Raw genomic sequence first — 26,893 nt, forward strand, 5'->3', positions numbered from 1 at the left:
TAAAGCATGAACATTTATATTTAATTTACATTTTGACAATTTGCACATAAATAACAATGTAAACCAGTACGTAAACATAAGATAGTTTGTTGTTCTAGCAAAGTAAAAAGCCAATAACTTTGGTCGGTTTTAACTTTGAGTAGAAGAAAAAAAAAAAAACAAACCACTGTTGATTGTGGGCTCAACATTCACATGTAAGAGGCCTCAGGGAAAGTCAGAAGGTAAAGAGAATCAAGAATTCTCAAGCCACTGTGCAGGTCTCAGGAAAAATTCCCATTAATGAGAAAGCATGAAAGGGGAAAAAGAGAACAAATGAGTAATTGGGAATAGAAAGTATTTGGTGTCAACATCAGAATGTGATGCTTTGGTTTACCTACAATTAAGGACTGTGTTTGTCAAACACTGATTAAAAAATACCATAAAAAACTGTCAGTTTCGTTACTTAAAGGAACAGATCAGTAAGGCTCTTAGGTTTCTCTGCATTATCCTAAATTTGTTGTTCTCTTCTGCAGGTTGACATTAGTTGCCATGGACCAAAATACTGAATATATAAACCAGACTTAGGAGCGATACATCAGTTATTTAGGAAGGAAGGAGAGGAAGAGAGAGAAAAGTTGCAGTGGTCGATGGGATTTTTATTTCTGGGGCTTGGGTGTGACCACATCATCAGAATGTGGCAAAACAAACAAAAAAAAACCCATCTCAGATTGTCCTTAATAGTAAAAAAGTATGTCTCTTTCTCCCTGGTCGTTATGCAGTCCCCACCTTTGCACCAAGGTTTTAGGGTCACTTACAATAGCAAGGGGGTGCCCAAGCTCACCAATATGACTGTGAGGTCATCGAGTGCTAATTAAGCAAAGTCTCAGAAAAGGTTTGATTTTGTTTTTTTTTTTTTTTATGGCATTAGGAAAAGAAGGATCTTTTACATGGTTTGGCTCACAATTTAAGTGGTTATAAATATATTATATATACACATGGTATAGTGGTATAAATAGATTTATAAATATACATCATTCTCCGCTACACCTCAAATGCCAACGTGTCATCTTTGGGTTTAGCAGAAGAGGAGACAGAATGCGACGCATTCCAGCTTTCTGGTGCACACTGGCTCTCTCCTCTGGAGTAGCAAATCATTAGAGAAGCCATCACTTCCTACACTACTGGACACAATGAGGTAATTGTTGAACAACTCTGCAATGCCCTTTCTTCTTCAATTAAATTAACCATAAAATGTGAAAACACAAATACTGAGGAAAGTCTGAGTTGTACAGAAAAAAAAAATACAATTGATGTGTTGGGGATAGGAATGTTCATTACCCGCTTTGACCCTAAGACAACGAGAATACCCGTTTTCCGGTTTTTGGTTTGTAAAGTGTGGCCTGAGCCTATCTAACTCAAATCCTTCCTGGTAGAGCACCACATTTGTGCAATTTTGACATAACAACAAAAAAGACCAACAACAAAAACACCCAGACTCGTGCTCCCTCACCCCACCCATACAAAACCACCTGTGCTTTGGGAATGTTCTGCAGTGGTTTTAAACATGGCATTTTTGTCTTCTTCACATTTTCAGATAATACATTGGGATGCCAAAGTCTCGTGGCCACTCCGAATGGTCACATGACTTTGGGGGATGGGGTGACCCTGTTTTTTTGGAGAGGGAGACAGATTAGCAAAGCCTTCTTGTCGCCTTTCTGGTCAATCTGTGATTAGGGGGGAAAATGCTGAACTATCTACAGAAACATACAAGATTCTCTCTTTCTTATTTCTTCTACCAAAGTTATTACTGGGTAATTCTGCACACATACCCCCAAGTTATACAGTGCTGTTCAAATGATACAATCCTATGAATGAACACATCAACTGCCTAACTTTGGCAATACCAAAACCTCATTTTCAAACCATTACTATAGAGGGAGGTCGGCTGACGTAACCTATTTGTTTACTAAATCTTAGGTACTTAAAACAGATGTGCAGAAATTATCTACAAAGAACAGCCACCAGACAAAAATATAACACTTAACTCAAATTACAAGGAATTCTTCCAGTCACTGTAAACTTTTTTTAATTATTGCTTTTTGAATGATAAATTGTATAATAAATTATGAAGGATTATCATTGAAAAAATAATTATGACTAGGCAATAGTCTTAGCAACGGGAGGGCTATGCAAACATATCCACACAAATATTCAAAATACACAGGTTCAAATATATAGATGGGGGTGTAAATAAGTATATATAATATGTATATATATATTGTCTTTCCCTCATTTATGCCCTGAGATTTCAGTAACTTTGGGGATCCTTCTTTAATTCCAGAGAGGTGAGGGGAAACCATCTGCCGTCAGGAGAGCTTTGCAGAACTGGAATTATGTACAAGCATTTGCTACAGGCACCCTGACTCGCCAAGTCGTAAGTTAAGAAAAAAAGACAAAACACCTTTTGTCTTCTGCAAATCTTAAGGATCCATTGGTTCTACTGTTTCTTGTTTGACCTTTACAGGTCCCAGAGGTAGTGGGTTGCTGTGAGGCAACTTCAGGAGGGACGGGTCTGTTGACTCGTAGAGGCTACATCCTGAGAGCAGTCCATTCCCCATGTTTCTTTGCAAAGACACTTTCAGGCCAGTTTCTTCTTTCTCTTTTCTGACCACGGCCAGAATCTCCTTCTCCACCACAGAGGTCACGTCAACGCTGTCCTCCATGTCCTCCAGCCGGTCGGCATTGTCGCTGATGTCAAACTTCTCGATTTCTTCGTTGATTCTGGTCAGGTCCTCCAGGGGCAGCCCCGTGGCTGGGGCCACAGGACAATAGCCCTTCAGGTGGACCTTGAGGCTGCAGAGATGGATGTAGCTCTTGTGGCAGTGGGCACACTTGTGGGGCCGCTCCCGGGTGTGTAGGCGCTTGTGGAGTTTCAGGTGCACAAACTGGGTGAACTTGGCGGGGCACACCTTGCACTGGTAAGGTTTCTCGCCGGAGTGGAGTCGCAGGTGGGTCTTGAGATTGCTGGTGCTGCTAAATCGCTTGTGGCAAACCTGCAGCGTGGGGGAAGGGGCAGGGAAGGGAGGTGCGAGACCAGAAGGTTAAGAGCTGCCAAGCGGAGGGGCACGCTGTCCACCCACACCCAGCAACCTGGGAGGTGAAAAAACTCGCAGCAGCGTTAGGCAAATAGAGCGATGGGAACGCACTGCCCATGGGGCGGTGTTTCCCTTGCAGACCACTGTCCAACCACTGGAAGCTGCTGTGTCATCATCTCAGCTCATCAGCAGCCCAAAGAAGGCAGAATTCTTGTGCTGGTTTAAACTGTGGGCTATGGGATGATGGGAGGGCGACTCCTGAGACACTGTCTACAAAGGTCGAAAGTTCTACCCAGAAAACACTGCCCACCTGGCATTCATGTGGCTTCTCTCCCGTGTGTACCAGGTAGTGTTTCTGCAGGTGGGCGAGCTGAGTGAAGCCCTTGTTGCAAGTCTGGCATTTGAAAGGCCGTTCTCCGCTGTGCACTCTGAGGTGGACCTGGGAAGAAGCCACACACGTTAGTTAGTTCGGCTGTCACTTGGCTGCAAAAGCGAACATTCCCCTGCAAGGACTCGGGCATTTAGGACGCAAACCTCTTAAGAAAAGCATCAAGGTGAACTCTTAGAACAAATCAAACACCGATGTGATTTTCACATCACTCTGTGGTGTTGGGGCTAAAGGAACAAAAGTCATGGGCTAAGCAGGGACTCGAAACTGATGTTCTAGCGCAAACCCCACGTGTGTATCATTCAGAAGACACTCAGGAGAGGGGAAGCAACGTGTCCCGAGCGGCGCACCCAGAGCAGCAAAGGCAAAAGGCAAAAGCAAAGCTGCATCGACCATGCCCAGCCCAGGTCTCACACTGTGGAAATGGCAATTTATAAACTGCGGGAGGCGAACTAAATACCCACGCGCCTCGTGCACTCCCGGGGACAGACCCCGTGCCATCGGGCTGCCCACGCCAGGCCTACCTTCAGGTTTGAGAGCTGGCCGAAAGTCTTGGCGCAGACGTTGCACTCGTACTTGATCTTGCCGTTCTGCTTCTTCAGTGGGTAGGGGAGCGTCTTGTAGCCGGTCATGTTCCTTTTGTTCTTGATGAGATTCACGGCCTCATCGCTGCCGCCGGGGGCCGCCGCGGCCGCTGAGGTAGCTTTGGGCTGCACCACGTGCTCGGCCGTGGCGGCGGTGCCGGCCGTCGGGGACCCGCTGGTGGGGCTGCAGGCCTTGTCCTTCAGGCTGGCGGCCGCCCCGGGGAGGGAGAAGGCACTGTGCGGCGCGGGCACCAGCACCTCCCGGGGGTGCTCGGGCTGCAGCAGGCGGCGCGCCCCCTCCGAGGGCAGCGAGCTGGGCAGGGAGGCGGGCGCCAGCATCGGGGGAGGCAGGCCGCCCCCGCCCAGGAGGCCGCCGTACACGGGGTACAGCCTCGGGAAGAGGCCGAAGCCGCCGAGGCCGTTGATGTTGCCCACGGCGCCAAGGCCGTTGCAGTTCATGCCGTAGGGGGGCAGCAGGAACTTGGGGTAGTGCGCGTTGTAGGAAGGGATGAAGGCGGGCGGCAGGTGCGGGGGCGGCGCGTAGCCGGGGTAGGAGCCCAGCCCCTCGGCGGCGGCGGCGGCGGCGGCGTACGGAGCGTTCAAGTAGGCGTAAGGGTCCCGGTGCTCCTGGGGGCCGGGGGCCCGCGGCGACACGGTGTTCCCGGGGCTGCTGTGCAGGCTCCGGTCCGGGCTGCTGCGCGCCGAGGGGCTGGGCGTCGTGGAGGACGGGATGGGGGAGTGCACGATGTAGGGCGGCCGCTCCATCCCGTAGGCCAGGGAAGCTTTCAGAAAGTCTTCCGGGAGAGGGGCCCGGATTGGGTACACCACCCGCGGGTAGAAGGGCATCTCGGGGCTCCCATTTTTCCGGAAGTCATCCGCGTCCTTTTCCGAAGTGAGGGGTGAAATGTTGGAGCGGTACAAGTCCTTCCCTTTGGAGGGGTGGGAGTCCAATTTTAGTATTTCTTTCACGCTGTACTCTCTCTTCGGGACATTCTTTGGGCAAAGTTCGTGTTTCTCAGTGCTCTGCTGCTTTGGATGGCTCTGGGTTTGCGCTGAAATAAAGAAAGGGTGATTACTCAGAGGGAGACAGAAGATCGGAGCGACGTTGCCCAAGTTGCTCTCTCCTTGAGCAAACCTGAGCCCCAGCTGCCCCAAGAGCGACACCTGGCATCTCAACGCCCACTCATTCTAGAAGGCTCTCGCCACTCCAGTTCCTTCTCAGCCAAACCAGGTCACTGGTGGCATCGATAAAATCAATAGCACCGTTTGTGTTATTTTGTTTCCAATGGTAAAAACCTCACGATAGGACAGTCCTGTTCGACCTAGAGTAGGAGACCCTCCATGAAAATGGCGTGGAAAAATACCGGGACGGGGTGTCACAGGTTAATAAAAGTCATTCTCATGTTCACGGTTTACCTGAAGGAAATCAGCACACCCTGCAAACTAGATGTGCAAGACTAAGGCTCATTGCAAGTAATAAGCAGTCGTCAATTCTCGCCTCCATTCTTGTTTAATACAAATTTGATAAAACCCTGTTCAAACTGCCTCTCCCAAACAGACAGATTAGCAATGTGATGCCACCCCTTCCCCTCGGTTTGCTGACACCACCAGAATTTCACCGAGGCTCCCAGTAATGCCGTCCCCTGGAATCACAAGGCGTGACAGGCATCTCTGCCAAACCACAACTGGCACTTCCTGAGCCAGTTCAATTACTTAGAGCACCAAAGAAAACAGGCAGCAAAGATGAAAGCATGTATTCCAAAAGACGGCATATTATTACTTGGTAAATAGACTGTTCAGGAACAGCAGCAATGAGAGGACAGGCTCTCCAGGCCATCGCCAGCACTGCCCCTCCAAACACACAGAACAAACGATGCCTTCGGGAAGACACCAGCCAGAGCAGGGAAAACCAAACACTCGCTGCTCAGCCTTCCCTGGAAACCAGAAGTAAAATACATGCTGCTTAGTCGCAGCTCTGGTTGTTGGAGGGCAACTCCTCCAGCCTGCACACCTGCCATAGGCGTAGGCATCAGCTGTTGGTGTGTGTAGATGCCAGGAGAGGCAGGGACCTCGTGGCCTTAGCCTCAGAAGAGGACAGGCTTGGGGGACTGGGCTGAAGCCTCTGTAAAAGTATCATTCACTGTCTTTAAAAAAGTCCCTGTTCGATTTAATGGAGGAGGAACTCCAGGCTTGATACCTGGTAGGTCTAGAAATGAACTCTGTGGAACTCCAGAGTCTGAATTCTTCAAATCCATTCTCTAGACTGACAAGCTTGAGGGATTCAATTCCAGTTTGAGAGCCCCTCAGAGAATGTTATCTCTGCTGGCTGTTATCAGTTACTCCTGGGTGAGCCAGCAGCCCCAGAATAAACACAGCCCAGACACTATCAGGGAAGATGCTGATGGGGGCAGTGATGGAAAGCTTGTTGAGGGAGAGGGATTTCTGAAGCCACTAAACCAAAATAAATAGCCCCTTATCAGGCCAATATCAGTCTTTCAGTGAGGCTCAGCAGGCAGGAAGTTCAAATTGTCACTTTTGTTTTTTAAAGCTGAAATGGTAAAGGAAGAGAGACAACTAAGTTGGAAAGCTGATAGGCAAGGCATCTCACACCCACAGGAGGGAATTTTGAGGTGAAAAAGAATGATCTGGAGGCAGCCACAGAAAGACGTCACCCTAAAAAAAATGAAAATACAGAAACTTCACCATCATCATTACTTTCTGCCATTTTTATGTGGCAAATTACATCTAAGTCTCCTAATTTTCTTCACTGGCTTCAACACTGTCTTGGTCCTAAAATTCAATAAATTAAAGCCATAAGCAAAAAGTTTAAGACCGTCTGTAGCACTGTCCCTTACTATTTATTTAGTCTGGTGTTCTTACTGAGCACCTCCATAATCCGATTATTGAACTACCACAGAGCTAACGATTGGGGACTTCCCTGGTGGTCCAGCGGGAAAGACTCCGCCCTCCCAATGCAGAGGGCCCCAGTTCGATCCCTGGTCGGGGAACTAGATCCCTCATGCATGCCGCAACTAAGAGTCGGCATGCTGCAACTAACACCCGGTGCAGCCAAAATAATAATTAATTAATTAATTAAAGAAAAAAAAAACTTTTAAAAAAAGCTAACGATTGGGCCAACAAACCAGAAAGTCGGAATTTATAATTTTCTGTGCAAAATACTGAGCACAGCGTGCCTAGCATATAGTAAATCCATGATATATGTTCGATATCTCGTATGCCTTCATAAAAATACATTTCTTTCTTATTACAAAACAATATCCGGAGGGCAACGTCAGCCCCCCTCAGGTGTTCTAAGGTGGCGATCATGGAGTCTATGTGAAAAGGTACATTTAAAAAAACCATCCTTCAGCAGCTGAGTAATCAGTGGAGCTGGTGTCATTTCTGACTCTCCCACTCAGCAGCAGCTTGAGTTAACATGAAAAAGAAAATCAAGATCTGTTTTTGTTCTTAAATCTTAAATGGCTGTAGGCGGACGGAGTCATTTCAAGAGTGAACTGCTTCTGAAGGCTCTGAATGGCTTAATTATGCCGACTCACATTTTCGATCTATAATAAGAACCCCCAAGACTACAAGAAAGAACCTAGAAGTTCTGCAGTAGGCAAAACAAAGCCTGTTTTCAACTGAAACTGAGAAAGCAGATTAACATTTAGAAGTCTATAATCTGGTCAACTGTTTTCTAGATGGGTTAGTTAGATAGATTGAAAAAAACTACTAAAAAAACTTGGGAGGGGTAAGATTTAAACCTGATAGTTCCTACTCCTTTTCTTTGGTTTTTAAAAAATGCCTATTTATGATTTCTGGCTACTTATTTTTCTTTACCTCAGTTTTCTTCAAATCTCTTCTTCTCAAAACTCTACCAGTTGAACTATCACTGCCATTTTAAAGCCCTCACGGAGATTCTGACACAAGACTCTATTGTGCTTGAAGCATGGAACCCAACACAACTCATGTGAAGACGCAATCTACCTATTAGGCCTGATGAAACAGTGGAAATTTTCCTGATCAGCATCTCAATCATCATTTACCACACCTAAGACAACTGGTTTCACAAGGCAACTGGAGTCTTGGCTTATTGTGACTGGCTATTGTTAACTCTCATTCTTTACTACGAATACTGGACAATGAATGGGTACCTGAAAATGTTAAACCACCATTTAGAAAAAATTCTGCATAAACAAAAAGGGATATCTGAGGGAACAAAGGTGTCATTTCATAGTATACGTGACAGTTGCTTCTGAACACAAAGAATAAGCATTTGAATAAATGCAAGGCCTTTCTTTGACTGGCAGGAGGTAAGGGATTTATGTGAAAAAACTTCTTTGTGGTTGGAGCAAAGTCACCAGGGTGGGTAATCTCAAATGGAATTACTGTTCAAAAAAAATCAAACTCTTTTTCTGAATCCGTGAATGATGAAGCTCAAGGAATGGGAGGAGACCCTAAAGAGGAAGTGACCGGCTATGCTGAGAAAGTCAGGAGGAAGCAGCACATCTTCCTGGGAGATGTCCTGGTGGTTCTTCTAAAGTCACCAGGGAAAGTAACCAGGGTGGGTAATCCCAAACAAAAAAAAAAAAAAAAAAAAATCAAACTCTTTTTCTGAATCCGTGAATGATGAAGCTCAAGGAATGGGAGGAGACCCTAAAGAGGAAGTGACCGGCTATGCTGAGAAAGTCAGGAGGAAGCAGCACATCTTCCTGGGAGATGTCCTGCCGGAATATAAGTTGCCTTTTACCACTGGGCCTGGCACCTAAGGTGGTAAAAGAGCTGAAGGGCTCCTGGGGTGCTTGGCACTAGTGACATGATGGAGACTCTTGGAAGCGCTAAAGAGAGACAAGGGAAAAGAACCGCCACCATTGGCCAGGACCTGATTATACCCACCATGCTCAAGCTGAAAGCCAATTTGTTTCCAACTATTCTAAGACTTCTTCCTGAAGCTCAAGGTGCACTTATACGTGTGTATGTAAGGACCACAAACACAAATTTAAACATGATCTTATGGTGGGGGTCCTTAAGCTTTTATAGCCCCAGCTTTTCAGAAAACTGCAAATATAGTCTTGGGATCACAGGGAGAGCAAAAGTAAACTACAGTGTGGGATGAGCACCAAATAGCTGTACAGCTGGATTATACCTGACTAGGATAAACAATTGGTCCTAAAGTTTAAGTCAAATTCTAATTTATGTTAATATTAACATTCATCTCAATGGACAAAGTGTGAACTAAAACAATTTAGCCTCCAGATAAAGCAAGTGGGACAGCATATGGACTATTGATGAATCTGGTTAAAGGGTCTCTGGGAATTCTTTGTACTGTTCTTCTTAGGTTGGAAATGAGATCAAAACAAAAGGTGGAAAAATTTCAGCATTTAGAGGCCAAAACTTTTAAACCAGAAGGAGCTGATTTAAAAAACTGCTTTGAAACTTAGCAGTCTGAGAATATACAACCATAGTTACAACAGGTTGGCATTTTATGGTAAATCTTAAATCATTCATAGACATCACTTGAGAATGACTAAAATGAAGTAGGGTTTTGCAGAGACGTCGTGATAGCCAACTTTAACCAAATAAAAAGGTAAAAGCTTGCAAACGTAAGGAACTGAGAATTTGTTAAGATAAAGCGATAGGTGGTTACTGTAATACTCATCAGGAGATCAGATAATTAGGTTTTTACCATTAGGAAGGAAGATAAGATATAAAATCTTTAGGGTTATCCATATTCAAATAAGATTTGAAAAATTATAGCTCCGAGTTTTTCTAGAAACAACCTTTTATGTTTCCCATCAGACCATAACTTGATAACAAAATATGCACCTCTACAATATTTCAATGTACATGTTAAGCACTGACCAATTACCACAAACAAGGAACTATATGCCTTGCATCCTTGGCATGTCAGAACCAATCTCTATTATACTATAATCCTACCTGCCCCCCTTTTGGATAGATTAGCATTGAACATATATTTCTTCCTGTAACTTTCTGAACATTCAAAGTAGCTCTTAGTGTTTTTTAAATGATCAAGTTTCATAATAGGGACTAGAGACTAAAAAAAGCTGTTTTCCTGTTCCCAGTCCCTAGTTTAAGCCACCTACTTGGCCCATCAAATGAAGCCATGTAATTAAACAACATGTTATTAGCGCAAAGGGGCAGAACTGACATTACTGGCATTTCTTAATTTTTTTGTTCTGTAATCCACTTACTGAGATTCATCATTGTCAGCTCTCCAGGATAAGGGTAGTGAAGCCTTTCCGCAAAGTCCCGGCAATACCACACAAGAAGCTCCTGGTTGGCGGGGATGGGCTTAATGGTGTAGAAGTAGATGTTCATGCCGTTCTGACAGGCGGCCAGGTTCTGCTCCCGGGCAGAGTGTGCTGGGTTCACGTAGCGCAGCCAGTTGCTCTTCTCCTCATTAAAGCCATCGATGAAGTGGTGAAGCTCCCCTCGGGAATAGATCTGCCCAAAAGAGAAGACAGACATGGAAAAGAAAGCCCCAAAGCAACGAAAAGCTTCCCTGGCACCTCTGAGAATAAACCCAGCAAATACCGGGTTTGATTTCTCGTCCCTTATTGCCTGGTTAGAAAAGGAAATCAGTTTAGCCGGAGTTGTCTTGAATCAGCAGAAATAAGGGCAGAAACAGGGAAGGCACACTTTGTCAGTTACCTTTTCCATTTCAGTATTAGTGTCTTTTCACTTTTGGGGAAAAGTAACAGAAGAGTGAAACACAAGATTTCATTTAAGAAGCTGCCTCAGTAGGACTAAACAACCACCGAGTACTGTTTCTGCTACCACAGTGAATGGCACACAGGCAATGCTACTAACTTGAGTTCCGATCATGCAGACTTTTAATGCTTTGAGTCACTGGGTATTAGACCAACCCGACTGAGTACGTCAAACTGAGTCTCTCAACTTTTTCTATGGCCTCTGTACTTGCCGTTTCCTACACCCCCGCCCAAGGCTTAAACTATGCAAACATCCTCCACCCCCAAGCCTCCAAGTCCAGCAGTAACACTTGTTCATATGAATACTTGGAAGCTTGCCTTTTTGTGGAAATGCTGGGTGAGGCCAAGGTGAACTTCACCTGCCATAACAAAGTGAACACTGGGACAGAAGCCAGCATCAGACAGTCTCCTGAGAAGTCACTTTTCCTCTTGATAAACGTGTTCGGCCTTGCACTTTTCTTTCAAGGCAGAGGAGGGGAGAGGGAACCCTCTTATCCGTGAGGAGGCTGGGCTAAAACACCACTCACAGAGCCATAGGGTTCTTGCTTTTGGTAAAAGAACAGAAATAAACCATGTTGTTCTTTAAAGGCAATGCAAAATGAAGAATTCAAAGTCTGCCCTAGAGTAATACTGCTTTTGGTTAACAGATACCCTCAGACCACTCAGTACAAAGGTAGAGGTAAGCATAGGAAAAATTAAAGTACACATTCTTACTGAAACTTTATAAACAACTTTATAAACAAACTCCTTGCCCTTCCACAGTAAGTTTCTCTCTTTCCCTCTTTTTAAGATGTACCCAACTCGTCTTCAGACTTAAGAGATCCTTAACGCATATATAAGAAATACCTGGTTACCTGCAACTTAGAGGTTCCAAGTCATAGGGCCTGGTTCATAGCAGAAGTTTTGCTCTAACCGGACAGCAGGTTATTGCTCTCTTCTTAGTCATATGCTATGTTAGTCTCTAAAGTGTTTCTGTATTTCGCTCAAATGTTATCAGACAAAAAGGAACTCTGTCCCTTTAACACAGGCAGTAAACACCAGAATCACTTTCTTTTAAGAGTAACTTCCTGTAAATTGTGAAGGGGGAAATACATGTGGCTTCATCAAAGCAGCTTGTGAGAGCTTTTGCGGTGTGTTTTGTTAAGAGAAAATGGAACAAGGCCGGGTGAATTCTGCTATCAAGAGGGGTTTTCAAGTTTGTTTACTCTGATGTGCAAACTTCCAGGAACATGGGGTTCCATCGCTCTTGCACTCTTCGCTGGGCGGAAACTGCTTTCTAAAGCTACGGGTATGTTGATTCCAGTCAGCCTTCCACGGACTACAATTTACTGTATCCTCATTTAAAAACAGAAATGTCAATGCCATGAAGTCACACACACACACACACACACACAGAGAGAAAATAAAATAATGATACGTCAGATGAACACTGCTCCCTATCACCCTTACTACATTTCCATATCAAGAAGATTAAAAACGTGCTGACTCATAGCACAGTTACAAGAAATGTCACTGGTTTCTCAACTTGAACATCCCTTCTCTTCTTTGACTGTGTAATTTGCATGAAACTTTTTCTTTCCTCACAACAGATGTTCATATTCCTGCCAGCAAAATCAGGATGCTTTTAACAACATGTGGGAAGTTATCTCCTACAATATCCTTTGCATGTGAAGGACCGATTTCAAGAAATCCTCCCAAGGAAAGCATTTCAGCTACTTAGAGTGAATCTTCAATGAACCAGGGAACTGGGACAGAGATAGGAGGTTCTTAAATATTTCTTGTCATTTTTTTCAAAAAGATCATGAATTAACGAGATTTATGCTGGATTTTCTTAATTCTGACCTTCAGCTCCAAGAATTACACGTGTCTATGGCTCATTTCTGAGAAGACCTTATTGGCAGTAAAGGGAAAAATGAACTCGCTTACATTTTGCCCATTATTAGTCAGGTATTAAATATATTTTAAGCATGACTAATTATTAAATAAAAATTGTGAGCACACAACTCAGAGTGAAAAACTCTCAGCGATCTCTTTTGTTTGGAAAATAGTCAAATACATTTCTTAAAACACAAAACTTCCCAGATTAAAAAAAAAAAAAAAAAAAAGCTTGTTTCTTAGGAACAGCTTCTGAGTGATCCCCAAATAGAAGTCTTTTATAAATATACTTGTCCAAATGATATAAGCACTCTAGGTAAATCTGGCCGGAGTAAGTATAATACAATTTTTGTTGCTACCATGCAGCTGTTTCTTAAAAGAATTTTAGTAACAGTTTCCCAGTAATCATGTACATTTCATGCAAGTACGTATATAAAAAATTGCTTTTAAATTTAGTAAACATAGCTTTATTTTCTAATTGAGGAAACCAAGTATCCCAGAGAGATCTATGGGAAAATGGAAAGCAGTCCAATTTTTTCTCTGTTCATCCTAATCCAGGGTCTTTTACTCAAAGATTCCATCTAATTAGTTCACCTGTGAGGTCCTTTTTTATTTTTTAAATTAATTAATTAATTTTTTATTTTTGGCTGTGTTGGGTCTTCCTTGCGTGCGCTTTCTCTAGTTGCGGCGAGCGGGGGCTACTCTTCATTGCGGTGTGCGGGATTCTCATTGCAGTGGCTTCTCTTTGTTGCGGAGCACGGGCTCTAGGCGCGCGGGCTTCAGTAGTCGTGGCACACGGGCTCTATAGAGCGCAGGCTCAGTAATTGTGGTGCAGGCTTAGTTGCCCCGCAGCACGTGGGATCTTCCCGGATCAGGGCTCGAACCCCTGTCTCCTGCATTGGCAGGCGGGTTCTTAACCACTGCGCCACCAGGGAAGTCCTGTGAGATCCTTTCTAACTCTGATATTCCAAAGGAAATTAGATTGGCCAGACTCTTTGGATGTTAAAGGAAAGTTTATCATCCCGAATGATTATAAGCATTTCCCTTACGCTACGGGAGTAACTTATGTACTGTCAAACCCAATAGTTTCATGGTACAGGTGCGTTGAAACAGGACGCATCTTGTGGTCCATCTCCATTCCCCTAGTACCATCTTCTACCCATCCTTCCTTAAAGGCATTTATTTTTGAGGTCATTCATTTATGATTACTTGTCCATTCAATTAAAGTTAAGTCAGCAAGAAATCAACAAGGGGTGAAATCTAAGGCTCGGTGACTCATTACTACTTCCTTGCACAGAAATGCAAATGAACTTACCCTTGAAGCAAGCAGCAAACTGTTTCCTTTCATCACAAAGCTCTAATGAATTGCAAAAATTAAGATTCACATATAGACCATCTCTCCTTCCCTAACCACCTACAGGCTGTGCTTCCCAGGCCAAACATTTAACCAGGTTCATCACTATTGCTTAGAATTCCCTGTGACCATGGGGACCCTGAATACTTGTGGGGAGCCCCAGGACAGGTTGAAAAAGGAAGTGACCCAGCAATTTTAGTTTCATTTTTTTCCCCTAATACTTAATGAATCTGGAAAAATTTCCCTACTTACCCGCCAAAAATATTTCCTGTTGGCGTTCTTGGGAACTGTATCATTGGTGTAGATTTCACCTATTAGAGGTCCAAAACGTGTCCCCTTTGGTATGTATTCTTTACTCACCACTCCAATAACCTAAAGGGGGTAAAACATATGAAACAATGAGTTCAACTGTAAAATATTAATCAATCTTTTCATTTCAATGAATTGAACTGTCAAATGGTAATATAACCAACAATGATGAAACTGTACTTTGGAGAGCAGATATTAATGGTGCCTACATAATTAACAACGAGCTCAACTTTTGGGGAAGACCATCTTTTAAACTCGCAGATCATAAGCAAATACACAACCAAGTATAAAACTGTCTAATTCTCCGGTGACTGAGGGTCCTCTATTTTTTATTAATACTTTTTATGCGAGAACGGAGAGGGTAACCATTCCATTTTAGAACGAGTTTCAGATACTGAAGAACTAGACCGTCAAGGTTAGGCCACTTCAGCCCCGCTCCTAGTTTCCTATTTCTTCTTCTCCCTCAAGCCATAAACACAGTGTGCTTGAGGGGAATAAAATAGTTTTAACCTCAGAAACCAAAATAATGTTCTTTGGTTGTTCCACAAAGGCCTAAGGAACCAGAAACAAAACATATTATATTTTTTTTCATTCCAGATGAGGAGTTTTTTTTTCTTCTTATAACTTGTAAGTTCTCTTTAATAGAAGGGAATTCTTTCAAGTAACTTTGTTCTTCTCTAGCATCTTCTGCTCAACAGTGGTCAAAAGTCTTCCTTTGAAGTGGAATTTATACGGAGGAGAGCTGTGGGTTCTAAGATCTGAGGAAATGACCTTCTCAGACTTGGATGTATCACACATTTTGACTTTGTAGGGCCTTGCTAAAGAAACATGTTAACTATACCAGTTCCTCCTGGATCGTAAATTTCTTTGGGTGGGGGGGTGGGGGTGGAAAAAAAAGTCACCAACCAGGAATCAGGAAGCAATTCATTACTATTCAAAAGAACTCCTTCTCCTCTGTAATAGTCCCTTACTGACATTTTGCAGTACACTTTGTTTTGGTTTTTATTCACTCACTTTCCTCTTTTCATTTTCTTTTTGCTCCAAACAGCCTACAAATCACTTACTGAATACCTTACTGATATGGACCAAGAAGGGAGGTAAAACATATTTGTTTCCAGTTTTTATTACCCCTGGTGGCTCCTTTATAATTGTGTACCTGAAATGGTAGGCCCCAATACATGAAGCAATAAATATCTGCAGTGGAATCTAAGATTCTGGTTATGATATACACTGACACCTCACTAATCTCATCAATAATTTGTTTAAATGAATATGGAATAAGCATACCTACATGCTTGTGACAGACCAGGCTTTCTCATGTACGTGACTTAAAGAATTAATTTTAAAAAATTTAGTATTCAATATACAAGCCAATGGAGCATACCCAGACTGGAAAGACAGAAAAAAAGAAAATTTCCTGTACCTAACACAAGTTGAAACAAGGTTGGTGCGCTAGTGTTATTTTTGGCCCGTTATGAATTTCTGGCAAGAGCTGAAAAAAGCAGATGTTCATTTCATCCTCCTCTTCTGCCTCATTTACATCTATCTGCCCTTTCAATAACAGTTCATCATTATTGGTGTATGTTGGCAGTATAGCTCTGGGGGACGGGAGTACTTCAGAACAGTCTTGAGATAAAAATACATCCTAAAGCTTAAGTAGACTTACTTATTCAGAGGCTCATTGTTTATGATATATTATTGAAAGTAATTAATTTGAAAAACACATGGAATTGGCTCCTATGACACAAATCATTTGGCATTCGTATCTGATTATTCCATAATATTAAAATGACAAACAGGAAAAACAAATAATGTCATTTGTTGGTGAGCCAATAATTAGCAGTTGATATTTTCAACATATCCACTTTAAAGCAGTAATTTTAAAACAGGTACTCAACTGGTTTATCAACCTTGTTTTAAATTATAGTCTCTCGCAGACAGTGTCTTGGGGGTCAGAGCTTGATTACAAGCTCTACAACAAGTAGCATGACATTGAGGCCAGGGTTTTTCTTCTGAATTGCCATTCTTTTAACCAATGAGCTTTGTGGTATTCAGCTATCAATCTTACACTAAGAAACATACACCATTTTCTTATGGTCCAGAAAAAGTCAACTAGCATTTTGTTCCCACCAAGGAATCTGCAGTAGACATAAGCCACCTGACACCTCTGAGCACAGCTATAGGGCAGTCACTGGGGAAGCTGTGTGACAGCACTGGAAATAGCTCTTGTCATCGATAACCTTACAAATGAAACTCAGCGGGCCAGACAGGAGAATAATTTGTTAGGAAAGGGAGGTCTGTGAAAATCCTCAAGTCCCAAACAAATAAAAAGAGCCTCAATATTAGATTATCTTTGCAAGTGAGACAGAACCTTAATATTTTAAGCTGTGTGATGCACAGAGCTTTGGGTACATATAAACTCACACATATGAATAAACAGAGACACAAAATCACAGAATTTCAAGGTTGGAAGGAACGGTGTAGCTTATATACCATCTCTATCCATTCCCAGTCCAGCACCCTATCTCACAATCAGCAACTTCACCTCAAATCCATGTCTGAGACATTATTCAAAGAGCACACAAGAGCTGCAACTCTAAGATTCCAATTCTAAGATTCCAGGGCTCAGCCAGGTAACCGGACTGGGGATCGGAACCAGGGTAGTTTTCCGTGGGAAGTAGGAGACCAAGTCATACTTCTCCCTCTGGCCCTGGAAAGATCCAGATGTGAATCTTAGCCAACAAAGTTCTGTCCTTGGAGCTGGCCTATGATACAGGGGAACCTGGTATGTGCCTTGAATTTCCCAGAGCTAAAAAGACTAAAAATGTGTTCACCTAGTTCAGGAAGGAAACTTCACTGGAACTGACCAGGGTCCTAAAGCATCCCTGCTGGGCACGGACTGCTGTGTGCCTCCGATAAACCTACCAGCGAGAGGACACTGGCCTCAACACTTCCCCGCCTGCCCACTCTTCCCCACTGTGTGTTATGTGTGGGGCTGACCCCTTCAGATCTGTCAGTGGCCTCAGTTACAGAACATACCCTGAAGTCCAAGGCTTGCAGACAAAAAACAGGGCTTGTTTTCCATTTTACAAAATGAAGATGTCACAACTTAGTATAGGTGGACTGGGGGTGCTGAATGGAAGTCTGATAGTAAGGAGAATAAATTTGCTTTTTTTTTTTTTTTTTTTGAAAGCAAATTCCCTCTTTAGAGTATATGAATACACATGCATCGCAGTGAGTTTCAAGCAGAAACATCATTCAGGTCTAAATGTGGTATAAGCATCCTCACCCCAAATTATATTAAAATCATTTAAATTACTAGCTACCTCTTCCCCTCTCCCTCCATAAAAATGACTCATTCGATTAAAATTCTATTTTGAATACAAGGATAGTTGCATTGAGATGACGAGAGCTCTGTAGTGGATCAAGACTTCATTCAGCCTGTACTTCACCCCATTTTTTAAAAAACGGGGTGGAGTGGATAGCGATGTTTTTGGAAAGTTTCCTTCTTAATTATCTTCATATTAAAGGAAATGTGGCAATGCCTGGGTACGTGGTCTCTACAATAAAAGGCAGTATGAAGAGGGAATTGCACTTATGGCAAGATGCTCTTTAGAGATGGCTTAATAATGGACTTCAATCAAAATGGACACTGAGTCCCCATCTTTGGCCTGATGTTTCACTGCCACACAACTCTGGAGGTCAGGCTCAGAGCCACAGAGCCTCTGAATTCAATGCAAGCAACCTCAGTACAGGCTACTGCTTCTAGAACAGAAGTGTTTAAATCGATCTTTCTGTATTCAAGTATTCACAGAAGATTATTTCAGGAGGTCAAGGGGAAAATCCCCCTAAAAGAATAACCCAGCAGTTTAAAAAGTTTTTAAAGTTTTTTGAATAGTATGTCTATATTTGGTTTGAGTTCTGGAAATAGGAAGTAAGAACAGCCTCATTAAAGCTGCAGAATGATTCTAAACCAAATCTAAAAATGAGGGTCAAGATCAGAAATATGGTTTGTATGTTTTGTTTTTAAACCAAAAAAAAAAAAAAAAGGTGCTGACACATAGCACAAATTCATAATGAAAAATGGTCTTGCTAAAAAAAAATCCCCAGGATGTCAGAACATCAGAACATAATGTAACATCTTCGCTACTTAAATGAAACATTTAAAGAAGGACAAGAAAAATCAGTCAGATGAATACTACAAGTACAAAGGCTTTTTTCCTCTTTCCACTGGCTTGTGGGACTGAAAGAACTAACTGAATAATGACAATGTAAACATTTCACCCATCCTGAAGATTTCTGTTCTAGAACTGGTGCGCAGCTCTCATACTCTCAATGGCTCAATTCCACGGTTCTCTTTCACCACCTGGAGGGAGCTCTCCTTCCCCAAAGTGCAAAAAGGAAGGAGGGAGAAACAGAATAACAGGTACACGTTCCAGAGAGAGCTTAAGACAGTATTACATTTAAGTTGGTTTCCTGGTTGCTTTTATGACGAGGGACTACAGATATACCGCTCTCTTCAAGCATTTCTAGGGGAAAATAGAATAAGAGAAACCTGATCTCTTATTAGGTTCGTTTTGAAGGATCCTCCTTAGGAATACAGGCACTGTATGCTTTTTGGGTGCTGAATATATGAAATAGGGAGTTACACATTCAGAGAAAAAAAACACCAAACAAGCTTAATAAATGATCGTCCTGAAGTTATGTTAAGATGATAAATAAAACCACAGTGACACCAAGAGGGGCCAGTGTAGCACAATCAAGTAGCATTGGTTGGGGAAGTCTGAAGAACTTTGCTCCAAGTCCTGGCTCTGGCTCTAAGTATATACTTTAAGTAAGTGACTATCTTTCTGAACCTTGGACTAAGGGCATCATTCTATTTAGCTATGATTTTACACAGAATGATGAAAATTGAAAAACTTAAGCTAAGAGCTGAACTGAGGATAAGAACACTACAGAACTAAAAGGCAAGGAGGACCCACAGAATGGAGGTCTTGATTTCAATCCCAAGGGGCTGGATGGGGCAACACAGCACAATTGAAACCTGGGAACAGATGAATATTTGGTCAAATTTGATATGGGAAAAAATGCTACACCTTGTAAAGCCACAGCCAAACCTTAAATACCCAAACAAATCCTACACTGATTCCACGGGCCACATATTAGGAGAACTTCTATAGAAAACGGTGTTACTTTTAGAAAGAGGTGTAATTAAGGCCGATCTCTGGCGTGAAATTTGGGGTAATGTTCACATAAAAATACAATTTAAATTTTGCTTTTTATGAAATCAGCCTCCTCTCTCCCAGCAGGAAAAAAAAAAAAAAAAAAAAAAGTCGATCTTTAATGAAACCCAAAGCAGAGTTGCTCTATTTAATTTTAGACAGCTGTGTCACCCCCTCACCAAAAATACTGAACTCAGATACACAAACAGGAAAGAGACAAAGTATTTCCCAAACCGGCTCTCAACTCCTTCAAATGCTGTTCCTTAGGGAAGGAGGAAAGTGATTTGACATGGCTGTAATGAATAGTCCCAGTATAGAATTCTGGGCTCCTACAGCAAATGACCCCCTTTTCGTGACTTTCTGAAGGCAGTGATAGGACGGACAGTGACCTATGGGAATGGTTGTGATGGCAGGGCTGTGGACGGATCGTGGATTCCTCCAGCTCAGCCCGGCAGGCAGTAGACCAATGAAAGCAGCTGCAGTAGCTGAATTCTCAAAATAAGAGGTGGTTCTGCAAGTTATTTCACAGCCAAACATCACGCCTAGCTACAATCATTATAGAAAAGGGTAAACACAAATCCTTTGCTCATTCCAAGTTTGGGTTTTCAGCCCCTTTGAAACAACAAAGGGTGTACCCACTTCAGAGGCCAAGAAGAAATTGGCCTGCCAGCCCGGTCAGAGCAAAGGAGCTGCCGCAGATAAACAGGGGCTAGCTCTGAAGTCATCTGGACAGAGGGCACTTTTACATGAAACTCTTCTCCGTTTATACCATCACTTCAGTTCATAAACACGTCAAGGTTTTGAGAATAATTTTAGAAACCCAGCTAATAAAGCTACCTCATTAAAAAAGTAAATAAATAAAGCCATCTCATGATCAAAAAGAGACAAAAGAAACATGTCAAACATTTTTTCTAAGAAAAAGTTTCTCTCCCTCAAAAGCTAGTATACTGGGGGACGAGGGCCAGAATAGCCAGAAAACTTTCTCAAACCTGCTGACAATTTCACCCACCCCAGGCTTTTCCAAGACATGTCAACTTGCCAAAAGATTTCAGTGTTTACTAATTCGTATGGAACAGTCGAGAGGTGGAGGAATAAGAAGGGATGGACTTAGGGCAAGAGAAAGCAATGAAAGAAGTGAATTAAGTGATCAGTTATTTACTGATACTTACAGATTCTCACAGACATACGAGGCCTCAGGGGCAAGTAGGGAGATTTGGCGTCAGGTGCCAATCTTCTTCAGCAAGAAACCAGAGGCTTACCTCTTTGCTGTTTGTGGCATATTTGAAAAGCAGATTCCTCGGTAAGGATGCCTCTGCCTGAACTGAAGTGCCTCCTTCGGTGCCAGAATCCCAGGGGTGGTCGTTCACAATGTATGTACACTTCTCCTCAAACTCAGCCTCTGTCCACAGAGTCATGTCCGCGTCCTCCATGTCCATTTTCATGGTCCCCTCAGTCCCCTCTGCCAACCCTGGAACCTTCACAGCACTGGAGTTACACTTAGGGGCAGCCTGGAAAAGAAAGGAAAGGCCTTTAATCCCCATTGTCCTGTGGCTCCTGCGAGAGAGGCTATGACTAATACAGTCGTCTGAAGACTTTAAAAGCAGATGCAGAGTGCTTGGTACAGTTGAGTAAGAGCCAGAAAGCCGTATAAAGATTGCCTTGGAGAAGCAAGGTTTTTAAATGCTATCCTTAGTCCAAAAAAAAAAAAGTGTGGCAACCACATTGGGGGACAAAGTTAAAAAAAGAAAAAAGGAAAAGAAATGAACCACCTCCAAAAATTCCCTGGCTTTACCTCTCACGGCAGAAAAACGTTGGGGGCGCCTAGTCCTCTGTCCCAGGACGCCTGGGGTCATGGCCGCCAGACCCTCAGCGCTGTGGAAAAGCTGCCTCAGAAAAGTGTCACAAACAAGGAGAGGAAGAGGAAGGAGCTCTGTCTGCCTCTGAATGAAGCTAAAAATGGAAAGCGCGTGTGGTGCAGGAGCGGAACCCAGCCTGCCTTTTCCAAATGGGGAAGACTGAACTTTCCCACCAGCTCCCAACTCAAAACAACTTTCAAAACAACTCGCTCCCCCCCCCCCGCCCCTCTGCAGCGCGATCTCTTTCATCCTCTCACAGGGAAGGCTGAAAAGGGCTGCATCCTGCCAGCATCACTGAGCTGCAGCTTTTCCGAGATCGTTTGGACCATAGGAAAAGAGAAGGAAAGATGGGGGCGGAAGGGGGGGGCAATTCCCCGCAGTTTCTTTTGACTGTGGGCATCTCACGCCAAACTGAAAAAGTTAAAAACAAAACATAAAACTGTTCAATATAATTCCCTGGAGAGAATTCCTTTAGGAGCCCTCAGCTACAAATAGCACTTTCCATTTAAATCTGAAAGTGTACGAATTCCCAGAAGTCACTGATGGGCTACAGTTACTGTAACTAAAGTTATAAAAAATATAGGAGACTCAGAAGACAAGCTCTGCTTCCACTTATAAACGGATAAGGGTATTCCCGCAAATCCCTCCTCACACGCAGGAAAAGTGCTTTCCAAAGAGAGAGAGGAAAAAAAAAAAAAGGTAAACAACGTCTGCAGTGTTTTCGCATACAGACGGGTTGGGGAAGAAGTAGGAACGTGGGTATCATTTCCATGTAAGAACATGTCCTTGTTAGAATGTAAACATAACACTGTCCAAGTCCTTCAGGGTGGCTTTTCCATTCTTTTATTTCTTCCCTAAATATGATGCTCTTAAAAAAAAAAGTCGGATGCGAAGTTGTCTTTCCCTCAGCCACGATTTAAACAAACGTGCTTATTTATACGTAGCTGCAACATGTACAGTCACGATGCCAAATAAGTGTTAAAATAAAACCAAAATTTAAACTTAAGCCAACGCGGAATAGTTACTTTGCTGGACGGGTGGGCGGGAGCCACTACCGAAATTTCAATGAACTGACAATTATGCCTAGAACTGAAAGGGTTAATGATTCATAAGGAAAAAGTCTTATAAATGTTTGACAGTACTAAGCGCCCTAAAGCAGAAGCCCTTCTGGTTTCTACTACGACTACGTTAGCCAAGAGAGAGAGAGAAAAAAAAAGTTTTCAGATCAATTTCAGAATGAAAAACAAGATCAAGTTCCTTACCAAGGTCGTACCCACACGTTTCTCCAAGCAAATATCCAACATCTGAGATAAGTGTCGCTCATGCCTACACAGTCCGCATGGGTTCCGCGTCCCCTCCCGGCCGAGGGCTGGCGCGCACCGCGGCGGTGCCCCTCTCCTCCGGCGGCCGGCGCCCGTGTCCCGACTCCCGGCGCGGACAGGTGCCGCGCTGCCCTGCCTCTCCGCAACACTGGAGGGCCGAGTGTCACGGCAGCACGCTCAGTCTGTGTTAACCCGGCCGGCGGCTCGGCCCTTTCCCCCTCCCTGCCGCAGATTTCCCATTCGTGATTCACTCCTACCAGCCGCCCGAAGTGGGGGCGTGGCCACACCTGGCCGGGCCGTGCAGCGCTCGCTCACCCCAGGGCTTTCCCCCAGCCCGCGAGCGCCCAGCGCTTCCTCCCTCCGTATCTGAATTTCAACATTTACTTGGAATCTTCTGACTTCCCTTTGAGGGCACTTAGCCTCAGCGTTTACTCGGGCTGTATTGTATTCTAAAGACACCAGACCGCCCTCCTTCCTGCTGCGGCTTTATAAGGGCGCGCACATTCCTTAAATTCAGGGAAACCTAAAAATGACCTAAAATCGTTTGGGTTCCTCGGCTCAGATCCAGTTACAGAACATACAAAACTTACTTGAAAAGATCACGTGAAAAGAGAAATTATTTTTGCATGGAATGGAATAAGATGTAGCTGTCTGGTCCCCAAGCTACTGCCTGTGAAATACACGTTTTCTCCCCGCAAACTTGAAAGCTTCCATTTCTCCTGCTAACTAAAGGGAGCTCATATTTGCTAGAACTGACTTCCCTCTTTCAATTATTTAGTAAATAGGGAAATAGGAAAAAGGTATAATCCTACAGATTAAAATTTCTTTGCCTTTTCTCTCCTCCCCAAAACCCACAGGCAGACTTCCGAGGAGTGTGTTTGCAAAGTGTAGAGCATTACTCGTTTCCTAGTTAAAGGGAATGTGGAACTGATCGCTGCAAGTGGAAGGCAGACGAAGGCAGTAATTAGTGGGGCTCTACGCTGGGAGCCCTGCCCGGCTTTTCCTCCAGCCCCAGTCAGCCCTCTGTTGAAGGAAGGACATCCTGTGATGATGGCATACAATGTCCTGTTTGTTTATTATTAAGAGCGTGGACCTTGCATTCCTGCTTCTCATTACAAAACAAACCAGATGCTTTACTTCCTTCAATGGTCTTGTGCCTTCAGCAAGGAATCGTCTAATTCAGAGAAACAATGATGCAAAGGGTCCATTTAGAGCAGACACCCCATTACAAGGACTGTTTAGGTCACTGTGACACAAGTCTCCCACTATTCCTGCTTGCCTTCTATACGTGGTGGTTTTTAAAATCATCTCTTTTCTTCAACCTTAGGCTGCAATGTTTTCTCTAACATTTTAAATACACGTGTACCTACACACCCACGTCCCGACAGACGTGCACACCCCGACGTACACACACCCAGTCCCCACCTGATGATACCAACTTAGTCATATAGTGAAGTGGACATGTGACTATTTGTTTATAGGAAGAAACAAAACAAAGCAAAAAAAAAGCCCAACTCGATCATAAAAATATGTCTATCTTTAGAATTTCTTTTCTCTCTTTTAGGAAACTTTTCTAGAATTTTTTTTTTGGGGGGGTAGGTGGGAAGTAAAAGATTACTTGCCAGGAAATGGTATTTGTGTCTAAAATCCTTCCTCAATCTCTGTAGTACAGAACAATTAAATTCCCACTAGGGGACATAAGTAACACACTCCCCGCTCACTGCCTGGTGACCTGTGGTTACATGTTATGCCAGAGGGGACGCTAGCAACCAGAGGAAACAGGACTTTGAGTTGGTAGATGTGCTACGGGTATAAAACTGAATGAACAATTCCTTGAAGTGTCCTCAGAAAGCTCCAAGATGATAATTAAACGAGAAATCCAGCCTTCTGGAGAGGGCTTATTAACCGATGCTGAGTCAGCGCCACAGTGGACAAAAAAACAATGTAGTCATACTGAAGGCTGGCCTGCAGTTCAAACAGTCTCGCCTGCAGATGTTAAAGAGTATTTCACTTCCCTTTTAGAATCAAACGCTGTTCTTAGGCCACATACACCCTGCAAGCGCTGGTGAGTCAACCACGGTGGAGTAAGGGAAGGGGCCCAAAGTTGGAGAGTTGAGGTGGGAAGAGGCTATTTTAAACCAAATATTTACTTTAATGACTGGAAGATGCCAGTGAATCAACTCTCTGTTAATTGATATCAGCCTGCACTCACCTTCAGAGGTGGTGAAATGGGCTTGAGTCTAAGGAGGATGCAAACTTCAAATACCAGTGTGGGACTTAGCCAGGCAACCCTAAAATTAGTTCCAGGTGCTCCAGCTGGGCTGGAGAAGCCCAGGAGTGGAGCTTTAAGGAAAAAAGACACACAGAGACTTGGACTAGAAGATCCTTCCAATAATACCAAAAGCGCCAAACCCAACCATTTTTATTGCAATCATAGCAGTCAAGGGTAGGCCGTAATATAATTTAACATGAAAGCTGCAAAAAAGTAAGCAGGAGTAAAGGAAGGAAGCAGGCCCCATCGTAAGGAAAAGCATGTTCATACAGTCATATCTAGCTATGTCCAGCACAAAAGTGTTAAGGGGGAAGAAGAAGGGGTCTTCCAAACTTCACTCCCCGCTTCTAGAAGGCCAAAGCTTGGCATTTAGAATGCTGACAAGCAGGCAGATGTCAGTACTGGTACAGCTGTGCAGAGAGAGCTATCTGAGGCTGCCACTGTCTGGAATCTTAAGTCTCAAAATGCTTGTTTCTAAGTAGTACCTTGGTGCATCTTTAGTCACTATATTATTTCCCTCCCCGTTAGAACACCAAAAAAAAAAAAAAAAAAGCCAACCTCAGTTACCTTTATTAATCAGCATTTCTCAGGCAGAGTTCTCTCCTTACAAGTGTTCACAATGGCAGCAAATCATGAATGATCCCAACAGCTCAGCTCTCAGAAACTCCCATCTACTCCCTTTGATGGTGTCATCACAACGGACAAGCCTGTAATACTCAGTCTCGGCTACCGGGCCGGCCCAGTCCGCGGTGGCCCGGGACTTGCAGTGTAGGTGGTCAGATGAGTGTGGGTGCAGAACGAAGGGAAATTGAGTACCAAATCTGGAGACCTGAGTCCACTTGGGAAAAAAAAAAAAACACAACATTTTTTTTTCCTAAGGAAAGTAAAAAATGGGATGAAATGTGCCTAGGAGGAAACGTGTTTTCATTTTCTAATTCAACTCCTGCTCTACCCAGACAAGGTCAATGACAGACTAACCACATCAAGAGAACACCCCACCCTCCTCTCCCCACTCCCCACCCTCACCCCAACACCCACTTCCCACTTCCTGTAAGTCAGGCATCTTCATGCTGGTAAACATTTGGGGACCAACTGCAAGCCTGAGCTCTAAAAGAGGGGCACTGCGGCTTTGAAGCCCTCCCACATGTCTCAAAGCCACGCTGAGCACTAGAGGGGCACTTGGTTTTTACACTTTAACAGGCTTTTCAACTCAGATCCCTGTGCACGGTGTGCTGGCTGCCTTCCTTTTTTTAAAGCCGGACAAGAAGGGCAGGGTTGTGTGTGAGTGAGAGAGAATGTATGTATGACACATGCCATGTTACAATGCAGCGTGTGTGTCACTGGTATGATATGTGTATGATATGTTTCAGTGAGGGGTTGCATCAGTTTAAAAATAGCACAGGGCTTCCTTCCTGTGACACAGCTCACCACTCCAACACTTTGGACAAACGTAATCGGGGCCTAAACCTCGGGACAGTGATCCTAGGGGGCTGTGGGTGTTTTGAAATGAGGTCAGTATTTTGAATTCTTAAATAAGGGAAACAAAAATTAAGTAAATTGAAGAACCAAAGCCGAGCTCCCTCCCCTCCCTAGGAATAAAGAACTGGTAAGCGCCATCCAAAGGACTTGATAAAACCCACACAATGTCCGAGGTCTCAGTATTTACAGAACCACCTGTGTCTCATCATGCCTAAGTGTCCTGCCAGCCTTCCCTTCAGACAGACACCTGTGTTCTTATTGAATCATTTACATATTTTAAACTTACTCATTGAGTTTGACATCCACCCACTTAGTAAACAGCAGCAGCAACTATAATCATTTCTATGTGATTTGTGGGGAAAGCAAGGTGGGTTTCCAATGTCGGTGTTTCTTCCTAATCATGTATCTATGTTATCCAACAGTC

The 26,893-nt window shown here is 43.6% G+C and overlaps 1 protein-coding gene across 2 annotated transcripts; it reads right to left on the minus strand.

Annotated features, from left to right (window-relative positions):
* On the minus strand, window positions 1-25,623 carry PRDM1 (PR/SET domain 1). Of its 2 annotated transcripts, none has more exons than XM_007103510.3 (7): window positions 22,659-23,059; window positions 20,800-21,048; window positions 14,262-14,381; window positions 10,262-10,514; window positions 3,987-5,098; window positions 3,385-3,513; window positions 1-3,032 (listed from the first exon to the last, which is right to left on the minus strand). In XM_007103510.3, exons 1-7 carry the CDS (start codon window positions 22,698-22,700, stop codon window positions 2,460-2,462), a joined length of 2,478 nt encoding a protein of 825 aa, XP_007103572.2. In that variant the 5' UTR covers window positions 22,701-23,059; the 3' UTR covers window positions 1-2,459. The 2 variants fall into 2 exon arrangements, with proteins under 2 accessions (XP_007103572.2, XP_054943573.1); XM_055087598.1 differs by lacking the exon at window positions 22,659-23,059 and adding an exon at window positions 25,558-25,623 and having other exon boundaries at window positions 11-3,032.
* Between the last annotated feature and the right edge of the window lie 1,270 nt (window positions 25,624-26,893).

Source organism: Physeter macrocephalus, chromosome 10 (genome assembly GCF_002837175.3).
Source record: "Physeter macrocephalus isolate SW-GA chromosome 10, ASM283717v5, whole genome shotgun sequence".
Classification (NCBI taxonomy): domain Eukaryota; kingdom Metazoa; phylum Chordata; class Mammalia; order Artiodactyla; family Physeteridae; genus Physeter; species Physeter macrocephalus.

Excerpts from the sequence above, each read along its gene's own strand:
- PRDM1 (XM_007103510.3), bottom strand. The coding sequence starts at position 22,700 with ATGTTGGATATTTGCTTGGAGAAACGTGTGGGTACGACCTTG. Across the intron at positions 10,515-14,261 it reads ACAGGAAATATTTTTGGCGG|ATCTATTCCCGAGGGGAGCT; the intron begins GTAAGTAGGGAA and ends TCTTTTGGGCAG. Across the intron at positions 3,514-3,986 it reads GCCAGCTCTCAAACCTGAAG|GTCCACCTCAGAGTGCACAG; the intron begins GTAGGCCTGGCG and ends GCTTCTTCCCAG.